The sequence below is a fragment of the Saccoglossus kowalevskii genome, chromosome 1 (assembly GCF_978046115.1).
Source record: "Saccoglossus kowalevskii chromosome 1, keSacKowa6.1, whole genome shotgun sequence".
In the NCBI taxonomy this organism is placed as follows: domain Eukaryota; kingdom Metazoa; phylum Hemichordata; class Enteropneusta; family Harrimaniidae; genus Saccoglossus; species Saccoglossus kowalevskii.
The window spans coordinates 43,617,571-43,639,146 of record NC_140641.1 but is presented as its reverse complement, the minus strand read 5'-3'; the positions used below and the strand labels follow the sequence as shown (position 1 = coordinate 43,639,146).

The following is a 21,576-nucleotide window of genomic DNA, read 5'->3' as shown; positions in this document are numbered from 1 at the left end:
TGCATGGCTGTTTCAACCCTAATACCACACCCCATGCATGGCTGTTTCAACCCTAATACCACACCCAATGCATAGCTGTTTAAACCCTAATACCGCACCCAATGCATGGCTGTTTCAACCCTAATACCACACCCGATGCATAGCTGTTTCAACCCTAATACCACACCCAATACATAGCTGTTTCAACCCTAATACCACACCCAATGCATGGCTGTTTCAATCCTAATACCACACCCAATGCATGGCTGTTTAAACCCTAATACCACACCCCATGCATAGCTGTTTCAACCCTAATACCACACCCAATGCATAGCTGTTTCAACCCTAATACCACACCCCATGCATAGCTGTTTCAACCCTAATACCACACCAAATGCATAGCTGTTTCAACCCTAATACCACACTCAATGCATAGCTGTTTCAACCCTAATACCACACCCCATGCATAGCTGTTTCAACCCTAATACCACATCCAATGCATAGCTGTTTCAACCCTAATACCACACCCAATGCATGGCTGTTTAAACCCTAATACCACACCCCATGCATGGCTGTTTCAACCCTAATACCACACCCAATGCATGGCTGTTTCAACCCTAATACCACACCCAATACATAGCTGTTTCAACCCTAATACCACACCCCATGCATAGCTGTTTCAACCCTAATACCACACCCCATGCATGGCTGTTTCAACCCTAATACCACACCCCATGCATGGCTGTTTCAACCCTAATACCACACCCCATGCATGGCTGTTTCAACCCTAATACCACACCCAATGTATAGCTGTTTCAACCCTAATACCGCACCCAATGCATGGCTGTTTCAACCCTAATACCACACCCCATGCATAGCTGTTTCAACCCTAATACCACACCCAATGCATGGCTGTTTCAATCCTAATACTACACCCAATGCATAGCTGTTTCAACCCTAATACCACACCCAATGCATAGCTGTTTCAACCCTAATACCACACCCAATGCATGGCTGTTTCAACGTAATACCACACCCCATGCATGGCTGTTAACCCTAATACCACACCCAATGCATAGCTGTTTCAACCCTAATACCACACCCGATGCATAGCTGTTTCAACCCTAATACCACACCCAATACATAGCTGTTTCAACCCTAATACCACACCCAATGCATGGCTGTTTCAATCCTAATACCACACCCAATGCATGGCTGTTTAAACCCTAATACCACACCCCATGCATAGCTGTTTCAACCCTAATACCACACCCAATGCATAGCTGTTTCAACCCTAATACCACACCCCATGCATAGCTGTTTCAACCCTAATACCACACCAAATGCATAGCTGTTTCAACCCTAATACCACACCCAATGCATAGCTGTTTCAACCCTAATACCACACCCCATGCATAGCTGTTTCAACCCTAATACCACATCCAATGCATAGCTGTTTCAACCCTAATACCACACCCAATGCATGGCTGTTTAAACCCTAATACCACACCCCATGCATGGCTGTTTCAACCCTAATACCACACCCAATACATAGCTGTTTAAACCCTAATACCACACCCCATGCATGGCTGTTTCAACCCTAATACCACACCCAATGCATGGCTGTTTAAACCATAATACCACACCCCATGCATGGCTGTTTCAACCCTAATACCACACCCCATGCATGGCTGTTTAAACCCTAATACCACACCAAATGCATAGCTGTTTCAACCCTAATACCACATCCAATGCATGGCTGTTTCAATCCTAATACCACACCCAATACATAGCTGTTTCAACCCTAATACCACATCCAATGCATAGCTGTTTCAACCCTAATACCACACCCAATGCATAGCCGTTTCAACCCTAATACCACACCCCATGCATAGCTGTTTCAACCCTAATACCACACCCCATGCATGGCTGTTTCAACCCTAATACCACACCCCATGCATGGCTGTTTCAACCCTAATACCACACCCAATGCATAGCTGTTTCAACCCTAATACCAAACCCAATGCATAGCTGTTTCATCCCTAATACCACACCCCATGCATAGCTGTTTCAACCCTAATACCACACCCCATGCATGGCTGTTTCAACCCTAATACCACACCCAATGCATAGCTGTTTCAACCCTAATACCACACCCCATGCATAGCTGTTTCAACCCTAATACCACACCCCATGCATGGCTGTTTCAACCCTAATACCACACCCCATGCATGGCTGTTTCAACCCTAATACCACACCCCATGCATGGCTGTTTCAACCCTAATACCACACCCAATGTATAGCTGTTTCAACCCTAATACCGCACCCAATGCATGGCTGTTTCAACCCTAATACCACACCCAATGCATGGCTGTTTCAATCCAAATACCACACCCAAAGCATAGCTGTTTCAACCCTAATACCACACCCAATGCATAGCTGTTTCAACCCTAATACCACACCCAATGCATGGCTGTTTCAACCCTAATACCACACCCATGCATGGCTGTTTCAACCCTAATACCACACCCAATGCATAGCTGTTTAAACCCTAATACCGTACCCAATGCATGGCTGTTTCAACCCTAATACCACACCCAATGCATAGCTGTTTCAACCCTAATACCACACCCAATACATAGCTGTTTCAACCCTAATACCACATCCAATGCATGGCTGTTTCAATCCTAATACCACACCCAATGCATAGCTGTTTCAACCCTAATACCACACCCCATGCATGGCTGTTTCAACCCTAATACCACACCCCATGCATGGCTGTTTCAATCCTAATACCACACCCAATACATGGCTGTTTAAACCCTAATACCACACCCCATGCATAGCTGTTTCAACCCTAATACCACACCCAATGCATAGCTGTTTCAACCCTAATACCACACCCCATGCATAGCTGTTTCAACCCTAATACCACACCCAATGCATAGCTGTTTCAACCCTAATACCACACCCAATGCATAGCTGTTTCAACCCTAATACCACACCCCATGCATAGCTGTTTCAACCCTAATACCACATCCAATGCATAGCTGTTTCAACCCTAATACCACACCCAATGCATGGCTGTTTCAACCCTAATACCACACCAAATGTATGGCTGTTTCAACCCTAATACCACACCCAATGCATGGCTGTTTAAACCCTAATACCACACCCCATGCATGGCTGTTTCAACCCTAATACCACACCCCATGCATGGCTGTTTAAACCCTAATACCACACCCAATACATAGCTGTTTCAACCCTAATACCACATCCAATGCATAGCTGTTTCAACCCTAATACCACACCCAATGCATAGCTGTTTCAATCCTAATACCACACCCCATGCATAGCTGTTTCAACCCTAATACCACACCCCATGCATGGCTGTTTCAACCCTAATACCACACCCCATGCATGGCTGTTTCAATCCTAATACCACATCCAATGCATGGCTGTTTCAACCCTAATGCCACACCCAATACATGGGTTTTTTAACACCAATACCACATCCAATGCATAGCTGTTTCAACCATAATACCACACCCAATGCATTTCTTGTTTAATCCCAATGCCACAGCCAATACATGGTTTGTTAAACCCCAATACTACACTCAATGCATGACTTCTTAAACCCCAATAGTAGACCCCTTACATGGCTTGTAAAACCCCCAACACCACACCCAATACAAATTGGCTTGTTTTACCTAAACACCGCACCAAATATCTAATATCACACCCAATGCATGGCTTAATTAACACCATTGCTACAACCAATACATGGCTTATTAAACCCCAATACCACACTTAATACATGGCTTATTAAAGTAACATGGTGGTTGTTACATCAGACTCATGATCGGTAAACCCAAGTTCAAATCCTACCTTAGACTGAACATCGAAAGGGTCTACCCCTACTCTGGGTGAGTGTGCCACAGACTCAATGGGAAGGCCAATTCCACTGTGGCCGAGATTCATTCACTAACGAATGCGACTTTGGGGGAACTTTGGTTAAAGGGCGGCAGCCGTCGTGCCCAGGGGCGTCGATCATGGGGGGACAGGGGGACGCGTCCCCTCCACTTTCTGAAGGGTGGGGGACACAATATCAACTGTTCCCTCCACTTTCCAGACTTACCCAAATATCAATAATAGGCTTATGTCAAAGCCTGCGTTTGTGTAAGGCCTTTGGTTCTGTGTACATGTACTGTATTCTTAATGAACAAGAATGAAAATCCCCAAGTATGCATGCACCAAATGACTTCATTTTGGTTGCATTTTTAAAAGATTTCTACCTTCTGAGGGGGGCACATCCCTCCTCGGGGTTACACACCTATATTCCGACACTCCTATGTTCCGACATTCCTATATTCCGACAACCCTATATTCCGACAACCCTATGTTGAGATGCTAATAGGTTCTGACACCTACGAAATTTTAGAAACGTTTTTGACATTTCACTGCGTTTTTATTTCTTTACTATAAGAAAAAATATCATTATCCTTCTTCAAATATTATTCTACGCTCACCTTTTGTAACACAATGTTACATTTCTTTACATTAAAAAATAACTATGCCGGATTATAATACTTGCCACTCTTCTGGCCATGGGCTTTCATGGAGGTGTTTTTGTGATCATCGTCGGCAATATTCTCAGACGCGATGTATCCTATCAAGCTTCATACGCAAAATATTTATTTTTTTAATTATTGCCAAACGTTCAGATCAACAATAAACTATGTACCTGACAGTCTTCATGTGGGCCCCTGACAACTTGTACTCGGGGAAACCTAAATTACATTGTTTAGTACTTTTATGTTCGACGATCATCCAATAAATTCTGAGCCGGCCAGAAGGTGCCATATTTTCGGAAGCCAAAATTGGATAAATACCCCTTCCCATGGTAGAACAAAGCAACATGTTTTTTCTCTGTTCAGCGTGATCAGTCTAGTTACAGAATACTGACTGTACAATTAAAATTAAGACAAGGCTGTCAGATTTACATGCCATAAAATAGACAGAAACATGGGAATTAATTTGGTCAATTTTGGCTGTAGAATCTGAGCCGTTTTGCCCCCGAAAATCAGGGTAAATATGTTAGCTTTAAAAAATTATACACAGCGTCAAATAAAAAGGGAATTTTATGGAGTCAACCTTATACAAAGATATAATTACGTAATAGCCTGTCACATATTAAATAGGAATACCTCAGACAAACACCATCATGTTATATATCAAACTAAAGCTATATTGATGTAGCGTACAAGTATTACGTTGGATATTACATCGTATAATCCATTACTTATTGACATTATAAATTCATTAACTTTATTATATGTTATTCAAAATCATCAAATGGCATTTTCTGGGCAAATCCTGTCTATGATAAAATGAATTAGTCATGACATATTCATGTATTTGAAAATAAGTCTTTTTATGCTTTCTCAATATTTTATTTACTTATTTATATATTTATTTATTTAAGAGAACGCTATTACACTGCCAAGAAATTACATATAGATAAAAATGGAATTCAAATAGATGGCGAGACGTTGCCTGACCTAAGATTTACATAAGTAAATTAAACATATGTAGCAAAGAAGTTTGGGTAATTTACACAAACGTAAAATACAAAATCGACGACTGCACAATTGAGCGAAAAGGCAGTTTCAAATACATCTGCAGAACACAAAGGATATTGAAGAAATAACGTAAAGTATAAATACGGGATATACATGTTTTGGCAGATATAAGGATAAGTATTTAAATTGTGTATTATACCAACTGTAATTTATGAGTGTAATATCAGGGGTAAATTCTTTCTACTCTCGGGTTCTCCACACTTGTCAGTGGGGAATCTCGTCTCGTCTCTATATCTCGTCCCCTTGAGGTACGGGATCGGGAAAGTCACTTATACTTTACAGTCAAATAAGACACACACAACGAAATACGTTTCAGCTCTCGTCTTAGTCGGTCAATCGAGCACTCTATAAGACACAGCGCCCTGGGGAAAAAGTCCCCAAGACTCTCACAAGGCTGAACCAAGACTCGCCCAAGACTGGACTGCCTCAAGGCTCGCCCCTGGACTGCACTCTCGACTGCCTAGGACTGCACTCTCTCTACTGCGTCTATCGTGCTGTGCTCCCCAAGACCAACTCAAACTCTCTTTATTCATTTTCAAAACTCTAACCAATTACAAAACAGTAAAAAGACTCTAGGGCGTAACCTTCAATCATAAAGCCAATCACACTAAGTACTGAATACGTCATATCTTTTGATTAATCGTTCACTACATTAATAACTATGGATACCAACTGTCAGAATCGCGACGGTTATCTGGTAATTAGTTCCAAATCACTGAGCCAAGTTCCGTCCAAAACTTCAAATAGGGCTGAGCGATGACAGACATAACACAGCAATTCAGCTAATAATCAGCTAATTAAGTCGGTCAACAGATACACAAAAACAAATTCATGACACATCCCTTCACCCAAACTGAGATATGCTTCTCGGCATAACACGTTCATAAATCAAAGATACCGTCAGCCACTCATCGTCATACAGGTTAAATACAATACTAATAAAAAGAGGTATAAATCAAAAAGAGAGTAAAACACACTGATTAATAAACTGATTATAAGTCTAAATACAATGGTTATAAAGTCACAAATATCAACGGTTATAAATCAAAAAAACAAGGGAAAGGCTACCAATCAACTCACTTTTCTCAAACAGTTCGCTGAGGTAACCCTTCGCTGCACTGTCTCCGTTACTAAAGTTACAAACTCTATATCAAAAGGTCAAGAAACTAAGTCGTGGCGGTGTAACCAAGCGATCGGCCAATCGCGGCCGTCGACAGCACGATCACGTGATTACCAGGGATGCGTCTCTCGGTTAAAGCATTGCAAAGCGGTCACTAATAAACAATGAAAAAAAAGCTATTAATCAAACTCCTGTCATATACGCTTACAAACTTCAACTGAACTCAAAAGTCGTTAATCTAAACAAAGGTCATTCGGCGTGGAAACAGAATGCAAAGACAAAGCTATCATAACACATTACTTCTCTGGCAATAAAGACGGGAAAAAGACTAAAACGATATACACTACTGAGTTACATATAAACCTGTCAATCATGAACAAAAGCTTGCGTTATCAAACAATACGCATATAAGCGCACCAAACTCTCATCCCAAAAAGACATTAAAAAAAGTTACAAAGGTGCTATCAAATCAAAAAAGCGTCAGAAGTATTCCGGAAACAACACATAAACAAAAACAACTCTTAAAACGTCGGTATCTCTGTACTCGACAAATCTCAAAACTCTTAAAAAAACACGTGGGGGCATCATTCCTCCCATCATAATCCGTACTCATAAACTCCTTAAAACTCCATAAAACTTCACAAAACTCAAAACACTGTGTTGCAAATACTTGTCCACTGAGGCGCGCTTAAATCGTTATAAAGGACCTCGCACGTCACTAAATATCATTTCAAAACAAAAATCTGGGCGCTCACATACATACAATTCAACATCACAAAAAAAAAAACGGTAAGAAAAAACGATAGGAAAAGCAAGCAAGAAATACGTTACATTACTGAGCAATAGTGTTGGGATTGTGGAAAAGAGTTCAACGTCCTTGAGTTACACAGTGTCAGTTACAGTGTCCAACCAGCGGTTCTCTAAGCAATACACAGATAGCTAAAGTCAAAGTCTATAAGCGTCTTCTTCTCTTGTCGCGTTATTCTGGGTCGTTCTTTCATCTTCTTGTCTTTAATGTCGCTCAATTCTTAATTATACAGTCCTATACGATATTTGTCCTTCCGAAGGGGTTCTGAAATCTTCATGTCTTCAGCGTCGTTCATCGGTGCCATACTGGTAACGGTGTTAGTCGTCGAGCGCGGTTTCGTCTCTGCCATCGAGCCAGTTAACCTTAAACGATGAATTATGCATCAAATTTGCAGGTAGTATAAACTTGTGCAATATCCTCGCATTAGAGGAAGTCGGCCTATTGTACATTTGAATTATGTTTTAGATTGATATTAGACAGGTCTAGCTGGGTGGTGGTTTAATTTTTTTAAACATGGAATTCTCTGAGACCTATCAATGTCCTAGATTGATAGGAAAACGTATAACGTGTGGAGGTAAACAAGGAATGTTGGCCGAAAACACACAATAATGGAATGGAAAGAGATAGTGTGAAACCTTTGTATTTTTTGGCAATCTCAAACACTTATGCAAACACTACGGAATGCTAAATGCAGTGCCTATTCATCTCTCGCATAATAAATAAATATATAAATGATTTTAATTAATATGTAGATAAACTTGGAAAGGTGCTACCGGATGTAAACGGCAACATTGCAATTCCGCGACTGATGAATATCGAAGTACAACATTCATAAAAAAGGTAAAATAATTCTCCGATAATTATCGATCTAAAACTTCGATAGTTAAGCAATCGGAGGATTTAAGGTTGGAACCACATCCAACTGACACGGATATTGTCAAATAATTGTCGAACTATTAGAATGATACAATGGGCAACATTGTTTGATAATTCTCTGATAATTATCCGATAACATTATGCAAGATCCCGCCTTCACGGACTTTCGAACATCGTGGCCGGACTACACTACAGTTGGATTTCCAGTATTAACCCACAGGACATCCTGGTCATATCAAGGTAGTAAAAGGTCACGCACGGCTAGTCAGATTAAGTTTGACGCAAGTATACTGTGTGTCGGAACATAGGGGTGTCGGAACATAGAGATGTCGGAACGTAGGACAGTCCCCCCTTCTCAGACACCCCTTGTTCGCGCAAGCGCGGACATTGGCCGCTTACGCGGACACAAAAGTGTCCCCCTCACTTTTCAGAATGGATCGACGCCCCTGGTCGTGCCGCGTCCTGTTCGATATGGGACTCATAGCGACGTATACAACGCGTGTAAAATACATTGTTTATTTACATGAAATTCGAACACGCGCTGCGCAACGACCACCGCGCTTTAAGGTCCGCAGGTGCTTGTGTTTGACAGGCCTGGTTGAAATTGCTTAAAATTGCCATTTGATAGGATGACCACACAGATATGTCATGTAGTCCCAAACATGAATATGACATCTGTTACATGACACTATGTCGGCACTCGCACTTGCAATTTGCACTTACAGAGACACAAAACCTGGCACAAAAACACTTAAAAAATAAAAAAAAAAACTCAATATCACACCTAATGGATGGCTTTTTCAACCCCAATGCCTTGTTTAGACCCTAATGCCACACCCAGTGTAGTTAAAACAGGCTAACTAACCCTTAAACCTGTTTGGTATATACAATGTTTCGGTTCTTTTAACTATGATTACCCAGTACAATATTCAAGAAGGTATAGATTGTATTTGTTATAGAACAATACCAAAGCAATTTTCAAAAGTGCAGATACAAAGTCTCATTTTTTTCTCGAGAACAATGTGCCTTGATGCTCGCCGAGATTGTCACGCCGGAAATGGCATACGAAAATGGATATTTTTGAATATATAATAGTGAATATTCAATATGGCGTGTTGGATGCTTAGCCCGAGCTAAGCGTTCGTGCATACTTTGTTAGATCGGGTCTTAAAAACGGATCAGATTTTTCCCCATGCATGGTTTGTTAATAAATTATAATCATAGAAATAAATGGATGGACAGACAGACAAACTAATGAGTGAAGCGCTACAAATGTTTTATTGGTAGATCACATTTCACTATATACAAATATGCAGGTTGGCCGCACAGCCCTCTATAGTCCCAATCGTACATATGGTTTTTGTAACAAAGTGTACGCTTTCCCGCTCTATAAAACATTCGGGAGATGCATCTAGCATCTGTGCTACTACGAACCTGTCGCATGTCTAGAAACAAAAGCCTCGATCAATGTTCGTACCCAGTGAAGTAAATTTTAACGCTGAGAATATTTATTAGGTAACAAAAAAAATGTGTTAATGAAATACAGCTGTACCAATCTTCATTTATTAATAATTAACGCTAATCCACGTGATTCAGTTTGGTTATCAGGAAAATGTTTCTTTTCTAGCAATACCATACCATTTTCTATCATTCTGTATTCTAGATTACATTTGTATACGTATACGTATATGGATACATTTCGCATGTCCACCTAGTCATTGTAAGTGCACATCCACTACACACTAAATTTCATCGTGACATACTACGGGGCGCATTTGCTCCTTCAGTGGCCAGGCGCATTTCGAATCTCGACTAATAATTACGTAATATACAATTGAGTTATGGTCCATGTGATATGCATTTGTGTATAAGAATATGTATTAAGCAGTAAGAAGGAGTCTTACTTGAACAATAAAAAAACAAAACTCAGTAAAGGAAACAGATATTCAATATACAGCATCTTCAACCCCAAGTCCCCAAGTCTTCGAAAAAGAGTGTTCACACCTTGTCAAGTTACATACGTAAACTAGTAACTGTACTCCATACAAACATAGACGGCGATTTGAAAATCAAATATCTGTTTCCACCGTGTCGGGCTTGATTCTGTTCTCCCACATATCAAGATAGAGTGGTTTGCACGACTCCATGCAGGTTATCACCGACTGTGGAAGCTTGGACGTGTCTAGCGTCCCCAGCGACGACAAGTTGTAATCAAAACCAGAACTGTTCACAGCGTCTTCGTACATGAATGCTGCATCTTTTAACGGTTCTGGCCAATGTGCCACTTTCTGTTTGCCGCGTTTCCATGACAACATAGTATCATTGTACTTTATTCCAACTTTATCGCAGTACTTGCGCAGAATCTGGCCAGGAAATCGGATCAGGTCGTCTGAGTCAATAATAAGGGGAGTTGACTTTTGTTTCGTCTTCACAAGCATATACAATTCATAGAGTTCGCCGACGCCCGACATCTGCACAGCTCGGTCCTCTGGTCGACGTGATTCTGTTTCACAGAACACGTTGTAGAGAGAAGCAATCGACTTCTCCGGGTTTCTGATTAGAAAAGAGTGTCGAAATCCCTTGGGCAAATTATGAAAGTTACCTTCTAAGCTGTATGCCATGTCTTTGGCAAACACAACAGATTTTCCTTCGTCCACAACTTCTAAGCGTTTTTTCACTTCATTGAATGTGAACCCCATGTCACTGTCGTTTTCGTCGTCGTCAACATTACCACCGAATAAATACGCAGTATAGTATAGTTCATGATGTACCGCGATGTTTGGCTGCGTTGCCATGGCAAACTCTACCGACAATGATCGTGTCCGTGGATAAGTCCATAGCATGACGCGTGTTGCACCTGAACTTGACTCGACGCCCTTTTCCATTGTTTATGTTTGTCTGTAAATTAAAAATAAAAGAAAACCAATAAAGAGATTTAAATTGGTCGAATACATGTATCTAAACACTTTGAAAAAGTTTAAATAATTGTATTTTATACAACAACAGGATATGATTCGTCATAAAACAAAAACATTGTCTGTTTGTAAGAAACATTCGTCATTCGTTGTAGAGAAGCTTCTGTGCTTATACGTCCAGATTTATTGCTTAGTGACAGTAATGGTGCAGGATGCTTTGTGTGATTTATGACCGTGACGTAAATGTTTCACTGAATAATTGTGTTGTACGCGTTGAGTAATGTCTGTGGTTGCCCTTACTCCATCTCTGTACATATATACTGAATGCACGATGGGTAGTACAGACTATCAATGAGAGCTGTCTCAGTGTATAGTCTTTGCTAGCCAATGCGTGTTAAATTATGACATCGGCTAACAGAGACGGTCGTTCTGCATGAAACCTAACCACCCTGTTACCCAGATTCGGCAAATGTAGTTATGGTGTTTATGGATATTTTCCTTTTCATACATGTTATCGCTTTCAACCAATGGAAACTATTATAAGAATGCAATATACTTATTATTAAGCACTGGGTGACCCTTGACCTCACATTCTGAATGAGCTAGTTATATTTAGCTGTAAAACACGGAGCATTTTGTCGGACTGTGTCTAGGTGAACCACCCCCTTACTCTTGTACATCACCAGCATTTACGAGCGACGTAACTGATGTCGACCAATTCCATGTAATCGTTGTTTACGCCAATTTGGAATGGTGCTATGGTTCAATCCACCGTCCCTCAAGGGACGGTGTTCAGTCATAGCAATGCTCTGTTTCACTAAATTGAGAAGCAGTTCGAAAATTATAAATCTGTTTATTACTTCTCCAATTATTGCGGTATTCGTCTATTATACAGTTCGCGTAAATTGCCAAGTTTCACACGTCATGTGGAAAACGAGTAACAACCCCGATGAATGGGTCATGACGGAAAATTTGCTGGCGAGGGCGAACGAACCAGTTTATAGGCCAGTAACATTGCCACTTTCAACGACGTTCTGATGGCAGAATATCTAAAACAATAATAAAACAACGTCATTTCCACACATTTTCTATGTTTAGCTTGTTCTGGATGGGATTCTTCAAATTTCCAAACTAGAAATACACCTTTAACCGAGATTACGATATCATCACGCTTTCACAGAACACAAGAATAAGTCATTGTAGTTTTACCATATACGGCAGATTGAATTAGGTTGCTGTTGATTCTGTTTATTTTTAAGTAGTTTATTATATGTTAAACCGAGGCACCGATAACATGGAATGCTATTGTAGAAACCTGGGACAACGAAAAGAATGTTAATTGCACTATGACCTGCCTCTACTCTATACATAGTTATGCAAATAAGCACCACCACCACCAAATAAGGTCAGTGACTTTTGATACACGAACTTACCACAGACATTCAATATCAGTGCTTTCAACGTGGACTTTGTTAAATAGTATAATTATACGTAGGTAACGTCTGTGTGGACGACGATTGTTAACTTGCATAATATTACAATACGAACATGGCGTGACACTCCGCACTACCGATGGCCCGATTGAATGCATTAACCTATCTATAGGTTGCATTGGGGTTTTAACTCATGGGCGGTCACTGCTTCTACTGCAGGTTTTCGTGTGCAGCACATTGTTATGAGTTGTTATGAACGTAAGGCGATATCCAAATCAGGTCATTGTCCTTTATCTATTGGGATATATATTAAGTGAATTTTGTTTGTACGAATGTATATTTATAAATACACCATAAACAATTCTACGCACATGTGTATGGAGAACAACACCGTAACCACTTAGATCATGGTTTGGTATAAACAACACACCGTATCTACATACCTTATTATTGCTGGAAGTAAATCTACTACAGCTTATTAGGTGATAACCAGGTTATATAGACTGCATACGATAACACTGGAGGTCACAGCCTCGGAAGAACCTGCATATGTAAAGTCTGGTATGCAAGCGATGGACCATGGAGATATTTCTGACACTGGTTTACATATGCAAATACCCATTCAGGGCCCCTCAGGTGGAACACATAGAATCATCACAAAGAAAAAGACATAAAAATACAACAACGTATAGTTAACAAGTAGTCGTTTTGTTTGCGCGTAGCTGCCTTTCCAACCACCTGTAATAAGATCTACATAGACTAAATATTCCCATAGTTTAACGTATGTTAGTATATATATCACGTGATGGCTACACATAGACTAAATATTCCCATAGTTTAACGTATGTTAGTATACATATCACGTGATGGCTACACATAGACTAAATATTCCCATAGTTTAACGTATGTTAGTATACATATCACGTGATGGGTACACATAGACTAAATATTCCCATTGTTTAACGTATGTTAGTATATATATCACGTGATGGCTACACATAGACTAAATATTCCCATAGTTTAACGTATGTTAGTATACATATCACGTGATGGTTACACATAGACTAAATATTCCCATTGTTTAACGTATGTTAGTATATATATCACGTGATGGCTACACATAGACTAAATATTCCCATAGTTTAACGTATGTTAGTATACATATCACGTGATGGGTACACATAGACTAAATATTCCCATTGTTTAACATATGTTAGTATATATATCACGTGATGGCTACACATAGACTAAATATTCCCATTGTTTAACGTATGTTAGTATATATATCACGTGATGGCTACACATAGACTAAATATTCCCATTGTTTAACGTATGTTAGTATATATATCACGTGATGGCTACACATAGACTAAATATTCCCATAGTTTAACGTATGTTAGTATATATATCACGTGATGGCTACACATAGACTAAATATTCCCATTGTTTAACGTATGTTAGTATATATATCACGTGATGGCTACACATAGACTAAATATTCCCATTGTTTAACGTATGTTAGTATATATATCACGTGATGGCTACACATCGACTAAATATTCCCATAGTTTAACGTATGTTAGTATATATATATATCACGTGATGGCTACACATAGACTAAATATTCCCATTGTTTAACGTATGTTAGTATATATATCACGTGATGGTTACACATAGACTAAATATTCCCATTGTTTAACGTATGTTAGTATATATATCACGTGATGGCTACACATAGACTAAATATTTCCATTGTTTAACGTATGTTAGTATATATATCACGTGATGGGTACACATAGACTAAATATTCCCATTGTTTAACGTATGTTAGTATATATATCACGTGATGGCTACACATAGACTAAATATTCCCATTGTTTAACGTATGTTAGTATATATATCACGTGATGGGTACACATAGACTAAATATTCCCATTGTTTAACGTATGTTAGTATACATATCACATGATGGCTACACATAGACTAAATATTTCCATTGTTTAACGTATGTTAGTATATATATCACGTGATGGCTACACATAGACTAAATATTCCCATTGTTTAACGTATGTTAGTATATATATCACGTGATGGCTACACATAGACTAAATATTCCCATTGTTTAACGTATGTTAGTATATATATCACGTGATGGGTACACATAGACTAAATATTCCCATTGTTTAACGTATGTTAGTATACATATCACGTGATGGCTACACATAGACTAAATATTCCCATTGTTTAACGTATGTTAGTATATATATCACGTGATGGGTACACATAGACTAAATATTCCCATTGTTTAACGTATGTTAGTATATATATCACGTGATGGCTACACATAGACTAAATATTCCCATTGTTTAACGTATGTTAGTATATATATCACGTGATGGGTACACATAGACTAAATATTTCCATTGTTTAACGTATGTTAGTATACATATCACGTGATGGCTACACATAGACTAAATATTCCCATTGTTTAACGTATGTTAGTATATATATCACGTGATGGCTACACATAGACTAAATATTCCCATTGTTTAACGTATAGTATAAGAGTATCAAACTGCTATAATGTGAAATGTTTAATGCGTTTCACTTATCTAATCTATTGTGCATTATAACGCATTATAAATATAACTTAACTAGGTAGAAACCTACTCATCGTTATTGAGAAAGTTGGTCATAAATCGCATGACAATGTTCATTTGTTTATTGTGTAAAATCATGGATCTATTGTCCCATGGCACCATAAAATAGCATTTTTTTGTGTATTACAGTGACGTATTTTGAGAAACTTGTACTAGTATTTAAAAAAAACGCGATTTTTAAGAACAATTCCGTAGAGCATCTTGGTAAGCAAAAATAGCACTTTCGACATTTTTTAAAACCCAGATATTTTAAATAATTACAAAAAGTAACCCATTATTAACAATATCTTATCACCAGCCTACAAGATATGAGATATGGCGCAGAGGCGGCGGCACGGAATTTGGCATGAGGGGGTGAGATCTGAAATCCTATCCTGTATTTGTAGGTGCAAATTTTGCTGACACAAAGGGTTTCAACATTTCTTTTTTTCGGGTGTGCGACTGAATCCCCCCCCCCCCCCCCCGTGCCTCCGCCACTGCTTCTACTGGAAAACTTACTGGAGAAAATCTTATAGTTCAGAGGCAGTTAGACGGTTACCACTTATTTTCAGGACTAAAATTCATTTGATTTCATTATTTTTGTAAAAAGTACATGATCTTCACCTCCACAAGTAATCCTCTGGTCCCAGTTAGCCAGCCATAGCCTCATTTGCATATCTTTAATCAACATTGACGCTACCGTTGACATTTGAATGGGCGATATTACTTCCACGGGGACATGTATTTTCAGCGCTAAAATTCAGGTTTAAAATACTGTGATCTCAAATAAAAAACATTCACACACAAGGAGTATGTTTAGAAATGTACCAAATTCTAATTTTATTGACAATCTGATGTTTATTTTCTGAAATAAGAGACGTCAAAACGAACAATCGTCAGTAATAGTATTTCACGGCAGACTTCTGGCTGATTTACTCAAAAAATAATCAACATGAGAAAAAGACACTTTGCGGGAAGGTAACATACTACGTAATGCACCGAAATAAGTACTTACTATATTTTTAAATCCTTGCGTTATGCAACGTGTCAAAATTAACCGTCACGAAGTCATTGCCGATGAACGCAAGGGCCACCACTTCCGCGGAATTAGGTCATGACCTCACATAGAACGGCTATTGAAAATGCTGGAAGGTGGGGGTGTACAAGCATTATCTCTAAGACAAACACATTATTACATGGATTATTTTATGGATCTTAAACGAAATAATTTTGTTTACACTAATTTATTAGTGTTATGGTAATTTTATATTTAAATACTGTTCATCGGGTAATAAATATAAAGAAAAATGCAGGAATAACAAAGAAGTAAACACCCCCCCCCCCCCGCACAGCAGATACCTACTGTGCGTGTGTGTGTGTGTGTGTGTGTGGATGCCATAAAACAGAACTTTCCATCATACATTCTGCAAAAACAATATAGAAAAATACAGCCAAAAAGTTCAATGTTTCTCAGCTTGAAATATAAAAAAACATGTATACTTTCAATAGCAAGGCTAGTTTAAAATAAAATCCAATATCTGAAATTCATTTTTATGATACGAAATAAGCCGGCATACAATAACACATTCGCGCATAAATGTGATCACGTGATCCGTAATATAACAGGCGTGCTTGATTGATGTTTTATTGCATGTTGGACATTATGAAATTGAATAAATTATAAAAAAGAATTTCATCTTCTTGCATGCCTAAGCATATGTTTGTTACAAACGAAGTAATGGTTTCACTAAATTACCGAATTAAGTATTCAAACATAACTTAGCAACGTGTACCATTAAATATACACGTATAAGCAATGATATACCAAAATGGCAAGCAATTTAAACACAAATTGAGAGCGAGTAGAGAATGGTTAAACTGGTCCAAAAAGATCAAAGTTGCGGCGCTTTGACTTAAAATTGTGTTTTCCATAAAAAATGCTAATGTTAAAATGGTCGAAATCTCAAAGCAAAGCAAAAGTTAATGAGCAAGAAAATATTCAGTCATGAACCATTCTCATTAGTTTTGCTATGTCACCATCATCATCATCATCAGGGTAGATATCTTGATCATCCTGTTCTTCAATCCATACGTGTTGCTCTACTAATTCTGTCAAATCGGGGTCATCTTCTAAGGTATCAATTTCTTCAATTCTGTTGTTTTCCATTTCCAATAATTCCTCCATTAAAAGTGTTTCCGCAAGTTCTTGGTCTGAATTTCGCACATTAGCCGTGATCACTGGTGGAGAATCAGTTTCCATTGCTTTTGGACAAATTCCATGTTTCTTGGAACCATTACAAGCTCCTGTATTATGTGGATTGTTACACCCAAGACACAAACAAGCTGGTCCACAAAATCCATGGATTTTGTAGCACTTACAACATCGATTGGTACAGGTTGGTGCTTTCTTACACCGGCATCCCTTTGTAAGTAGAGCAACAGTATTGGAAATTTTTTTAATGTTTTCATCACTGTCCCACACAATACAAAGATTACCATCAGTGCCAACCTTGTATCCATGCAAGTGCAAATCTGGAAAATCAACTACAGTTTGGTCAGCTTGTGCCCATAGCTGAGAAACCCAGCAAGATCTTTTCCAGTGTAGCTCAAGCGCATCAAACGACTGACTGAGCTCATCTTCGTACTGGATTCGCGGCCACATACGTTCCCTTATTTCGTTTAGCCATTTCTGATGATTTGCAAGTGCATTACAGCTGCTATCCTCTAATTTCCGATACAGTTGTGCTGGTGTGTTTTCCTCAAAAGCTGTTAAATGCTTCTTAAAATAAACACTACCAACAAGTCTAACAAATGCAAGTAGGCCATCTTTTAATTTATCCTGGCACGTATCAGACAATGTACCTGGATGTGTGGACACACCTGTAATGAATTCACAATACTGGTAAAATATATTGTAAAATGATCCTTTCCCTAACCCAGCAAAGAATGATACAAAATCACATCCTGTGCACATGAATAATGTTTGCATGATTTTACCAATCATGTCAAGTCGTGTGTGCTGCAAGTCAGGATCAAGATTTAGGGCTGATTTTAATTCAGACATGCTAATATATTTTAGATTGGTAGGATCATTATCCAATTGAACATATATCTCTTTTTGTGAGTGTTTATACAATAGGGGCAGTAACGCGTGATACGTGTCTGTATCAGGTGAAAATATCACTCCTTGATTATACTGTGAACTCAATGCATGTAAAATACACCGACTATCTGCTTCCTCGTGATTACTTTGAGCAATCCATTCATTTGTAATACCTGTAGCATCAACACACATAGAACTGTCCTTTTTATTTCCATCAAACCCACCAGCTGTTATAAAACGTTGGTCGCCTTGTAATAATGGGGCCACCAATTTCAGACACTCCTCAGATAGGAAATTCACTAATTTTCATTTATTGGGACGGCAACCAATAAACTTTCTCCAATTAGTGGGCACTGGGGTTTCTCTCTGAACTAAATCAATTTCCACGTCTGTATTAACATTCTTGTCCCGTCTTTGTCTTTCAATGTCCTTAGGACTGACACCCAAATGCTGAGGATCGTCAAATATTAAATGGACTTCAAAACAAAACCTATTGTAATGGGGAACAATCCATCTCCGAACAAAAAACTCAGCATAATGGGCAAAGGTTCGATGTGAAGCAAGAGGGGCCTTATTGATTAGAAACATTCCATCATATATCATAAACTTTGCTCTCCATTCAGGGGGTAAACTCTCTTTCATAATATCACTGTATCTGGTCTTAAGAATTTTTGTTGTATTGCTCTTTTGACTTTTATATGGCAACCCATCAGATAATGAAATTGCCCTGGGAAAAGTAACAAACTGTTCAAGTGTCTTTACTGGTTCGCCTGTTTTTTTTTGAATGTGCTATCTGTTTTTTTAAGCAGGCAGTGACCATTCTATGGTCATTATCTCCTTTTTTTGACTTGACTATTTGTTTTACTTTACCGGAAAAGGTTTTCAAATGGCGTTTACGAACTGGAGCTCCAGTACTTGGCTGAAACATGATACGAACTCTGACATATGCAAGAAAATCCTGTTTGCTTATTTCCCGACAAGACAATAAATCTTGCTGGACTAATTTCTCTGCAACTTCTCCAGTGAATACATTGAGTACACCCCTATATAAAAATAAACTCCAGACAAAAAAGATGAGTGTAATATAAACTTCTGTAATCCTCAATAATTTATAATATAACAAAACAACATCAGTAGTGGCACACTTGGTATTCTGCAAGATAAAATAAAAAAAAATATGAATAAATAATTTGTAAACACATTCCACAATTTGAAACGAAAAAAACAGAAATTGGGAAGGATCATTGTAGCCCATAGCAACCAGTTTACGGTATTTATCAATAATCTCCTTCAAATCCAATATTGTAGAATTTGTGTGGTAATTACCACCCTTTTAACTATTCTATGTAATGTGTATGTACATTTTAATATAATATTGGGAGTATAACAATTTTATGTGAGGTGATGAGATGTTAAATATCAAACTTTGTATTTTTTATCAACTGGAATTTTAATATTTGTACTTATTTGTAAAATTATGGAAATTCATTTTGTAGTTACCAAGGTATAAATATTGAAGCCCCTCCCCATATATGTATACTTGAACTAGAACGGCTTGCTACTTTGGGGCATGTCAATTTTTATTACATAAAATCACTAGTTGCTATAGAAAGTGTACTTATGAATATATATAACACCTAAAAAACAAACTTAACACGTAAGTTAACCGCACCGTCTCAGGCCCCACATTGACCTGACTAAAGTTGACCTCAATTGACCTAATTTATATAATGGCGCCAACGCGGTATAGTGGGAGAAATTGCTCGTTTTCAGAAAATCGCCAAATATTCTACAGAAATTTTGAAAACTTGAAACTTCAGGGAATAATTGCCTATACCCTTTGCTTAGTCCCCATATATTTGTTATAAATCAAAATTCTTGCGTTATGGTAGGTGTCACTTTTAAAGTTGGGGCGAAATCGTGAGCGTATTTTACCACAGCGGTTCCTATTTTCTAATTTACGAAAATATTTCATTGAAACCACTCTAAAAAATTACATATTCGGCAAGGATGAGATACTAACCTGTTGTGTAGCAAAAATCAGGAAGCTGCGTTGGCCGGTTTTGCTTAAATCACGGTTTCAATATGACCACAAGTCACAGCAGAAATTTGCCGGGAACAGAGTGATACAAATGTACTGGTCTGGAATTTCGAATTAGAATACTGTATAAATTATGTTAATGAGGCTTTGGCTGGCTAACTGAAAGACCAATGAACACAATATTGCGTAAAATACACGTAGTTCTAAAATGGTTGATATTATTAAAATTAAAGGGCGGTGGTCGCGGGGCTGGTCGACGCGTTATACGTGAATTTTATTCTAGTTACAGCGCAATTTTAGTTTACACGAAAGTCTAAAGCATTTTGCTTGGTGATCACTTCCTTTTTCAAATATTTTTGAACTCAGTCATGCGAATTTCCAGTCCTAGGATTCGAAGAAATTTAACAAAGGCAACAGTACAATAAATTCGTGCAAGCACATCTGGCATGAGGCATAAAGTAGTAGTTATTCAATTGTCAAAAATGAAAAAAAAAAATGCCGTTCAGAAATTTCCGCTTGATCTTCAACTCTTTCATCACCAATCGTCTGAAGAACAGAACTAAGTCAGAGAACCGAGGAACCTCTAAATCAAACTTCAAATCTATCACCTCATCCTGTTTTGTGAATTGTTATGGCCGTCCTGCTATTGCCCAGGTTACCATAATCGTCACGCAGACGCGCATTCGAAGTTCGTTTTAAATAAGCAATGTATTTACGTCGTCGCATGGGACCCACATCGAACACGGCGCGTTGCGGCGGCTGTGAGGCTTTATTAAACTACTTCTGTAAAGCCCATCTGCCAGCTGCACGGTCTGTGAGAGCGATCCGAACCTTTTTTTCAAATACAGCTGTACAAATAGCCCATCCACCATTAAAACGACCGTAACAACAGGTCAACAAAATTCGTCAGCCGCGTTATTATAATGCAATTACTCCGAGATTATTTAGACTAGTTGTCACGTGCCAAGAAGTACCACCCCCGCACCGGAACCTACACTGCATCATTTTCTAATATAGCTA

At 38.6% G+C, this 21,576-nt stretch overlaps 1 protein-coding gene and 1 long non-coding RNA gene across 2 annotated transcripts; both read right to left on the bottom strand.

The window, feature by feature from the left end:
• Nucleotides 1-9,684: 9,684 nt before the first annotated feature.
• Nucleotides 9,685-13,513, bottom strand: LOC102806620 (uncharacterized). Its single transcript, XM_006814368.2, has 2 exons — nucleotides 13,217-13,513; nucleotides 9,685-11,323 (listed from the first exon to the last, which is right to left on the bottom strand). The coding sequence occupies exon 2, from the start codon at nucleotides 11,308-11,310 to the stop codon at nucleotides 10,495-10,497; it is 816 nt and encodes a 271-aa protein (XP_006814431.1). The 5' UTR covers nucleotides 11,311-11,323; nucleotides 13,217-13,513; the 3' UTR covers nucleotides 9,685-10,494.
• Nucleotides 13,514-19,589: 6,076 nt separating this feature from the next.
• Nucleotides 19,590-20,713, bottom strand: LOC146750911 (uncharacterized). Its single transcript, XR_014930106.1, has 2 exons — nucleotides 20,539-20,713; nucleotides 19,590-19,668 (listed from the first exon to the last, which is right to left on the bottom strand). It is a non-coding gene; the product is annotated as an uncharacterized LOC146750911 (long non-coding RNA).
• Between the last annotated feature and the right edge of the window lie 863 nt (nucleotides 20,714-21,576).

What these genes read in the sequence shown, in the direction of transcription:
- LOC102806620 (XM_006814368.2), bottom strand. Translation starts at nt 11,310, where the DNA reads ATGGAAAAGGGCGTCGAGTCAAGTTCAGGTGCAACACGCGTCATGCTA.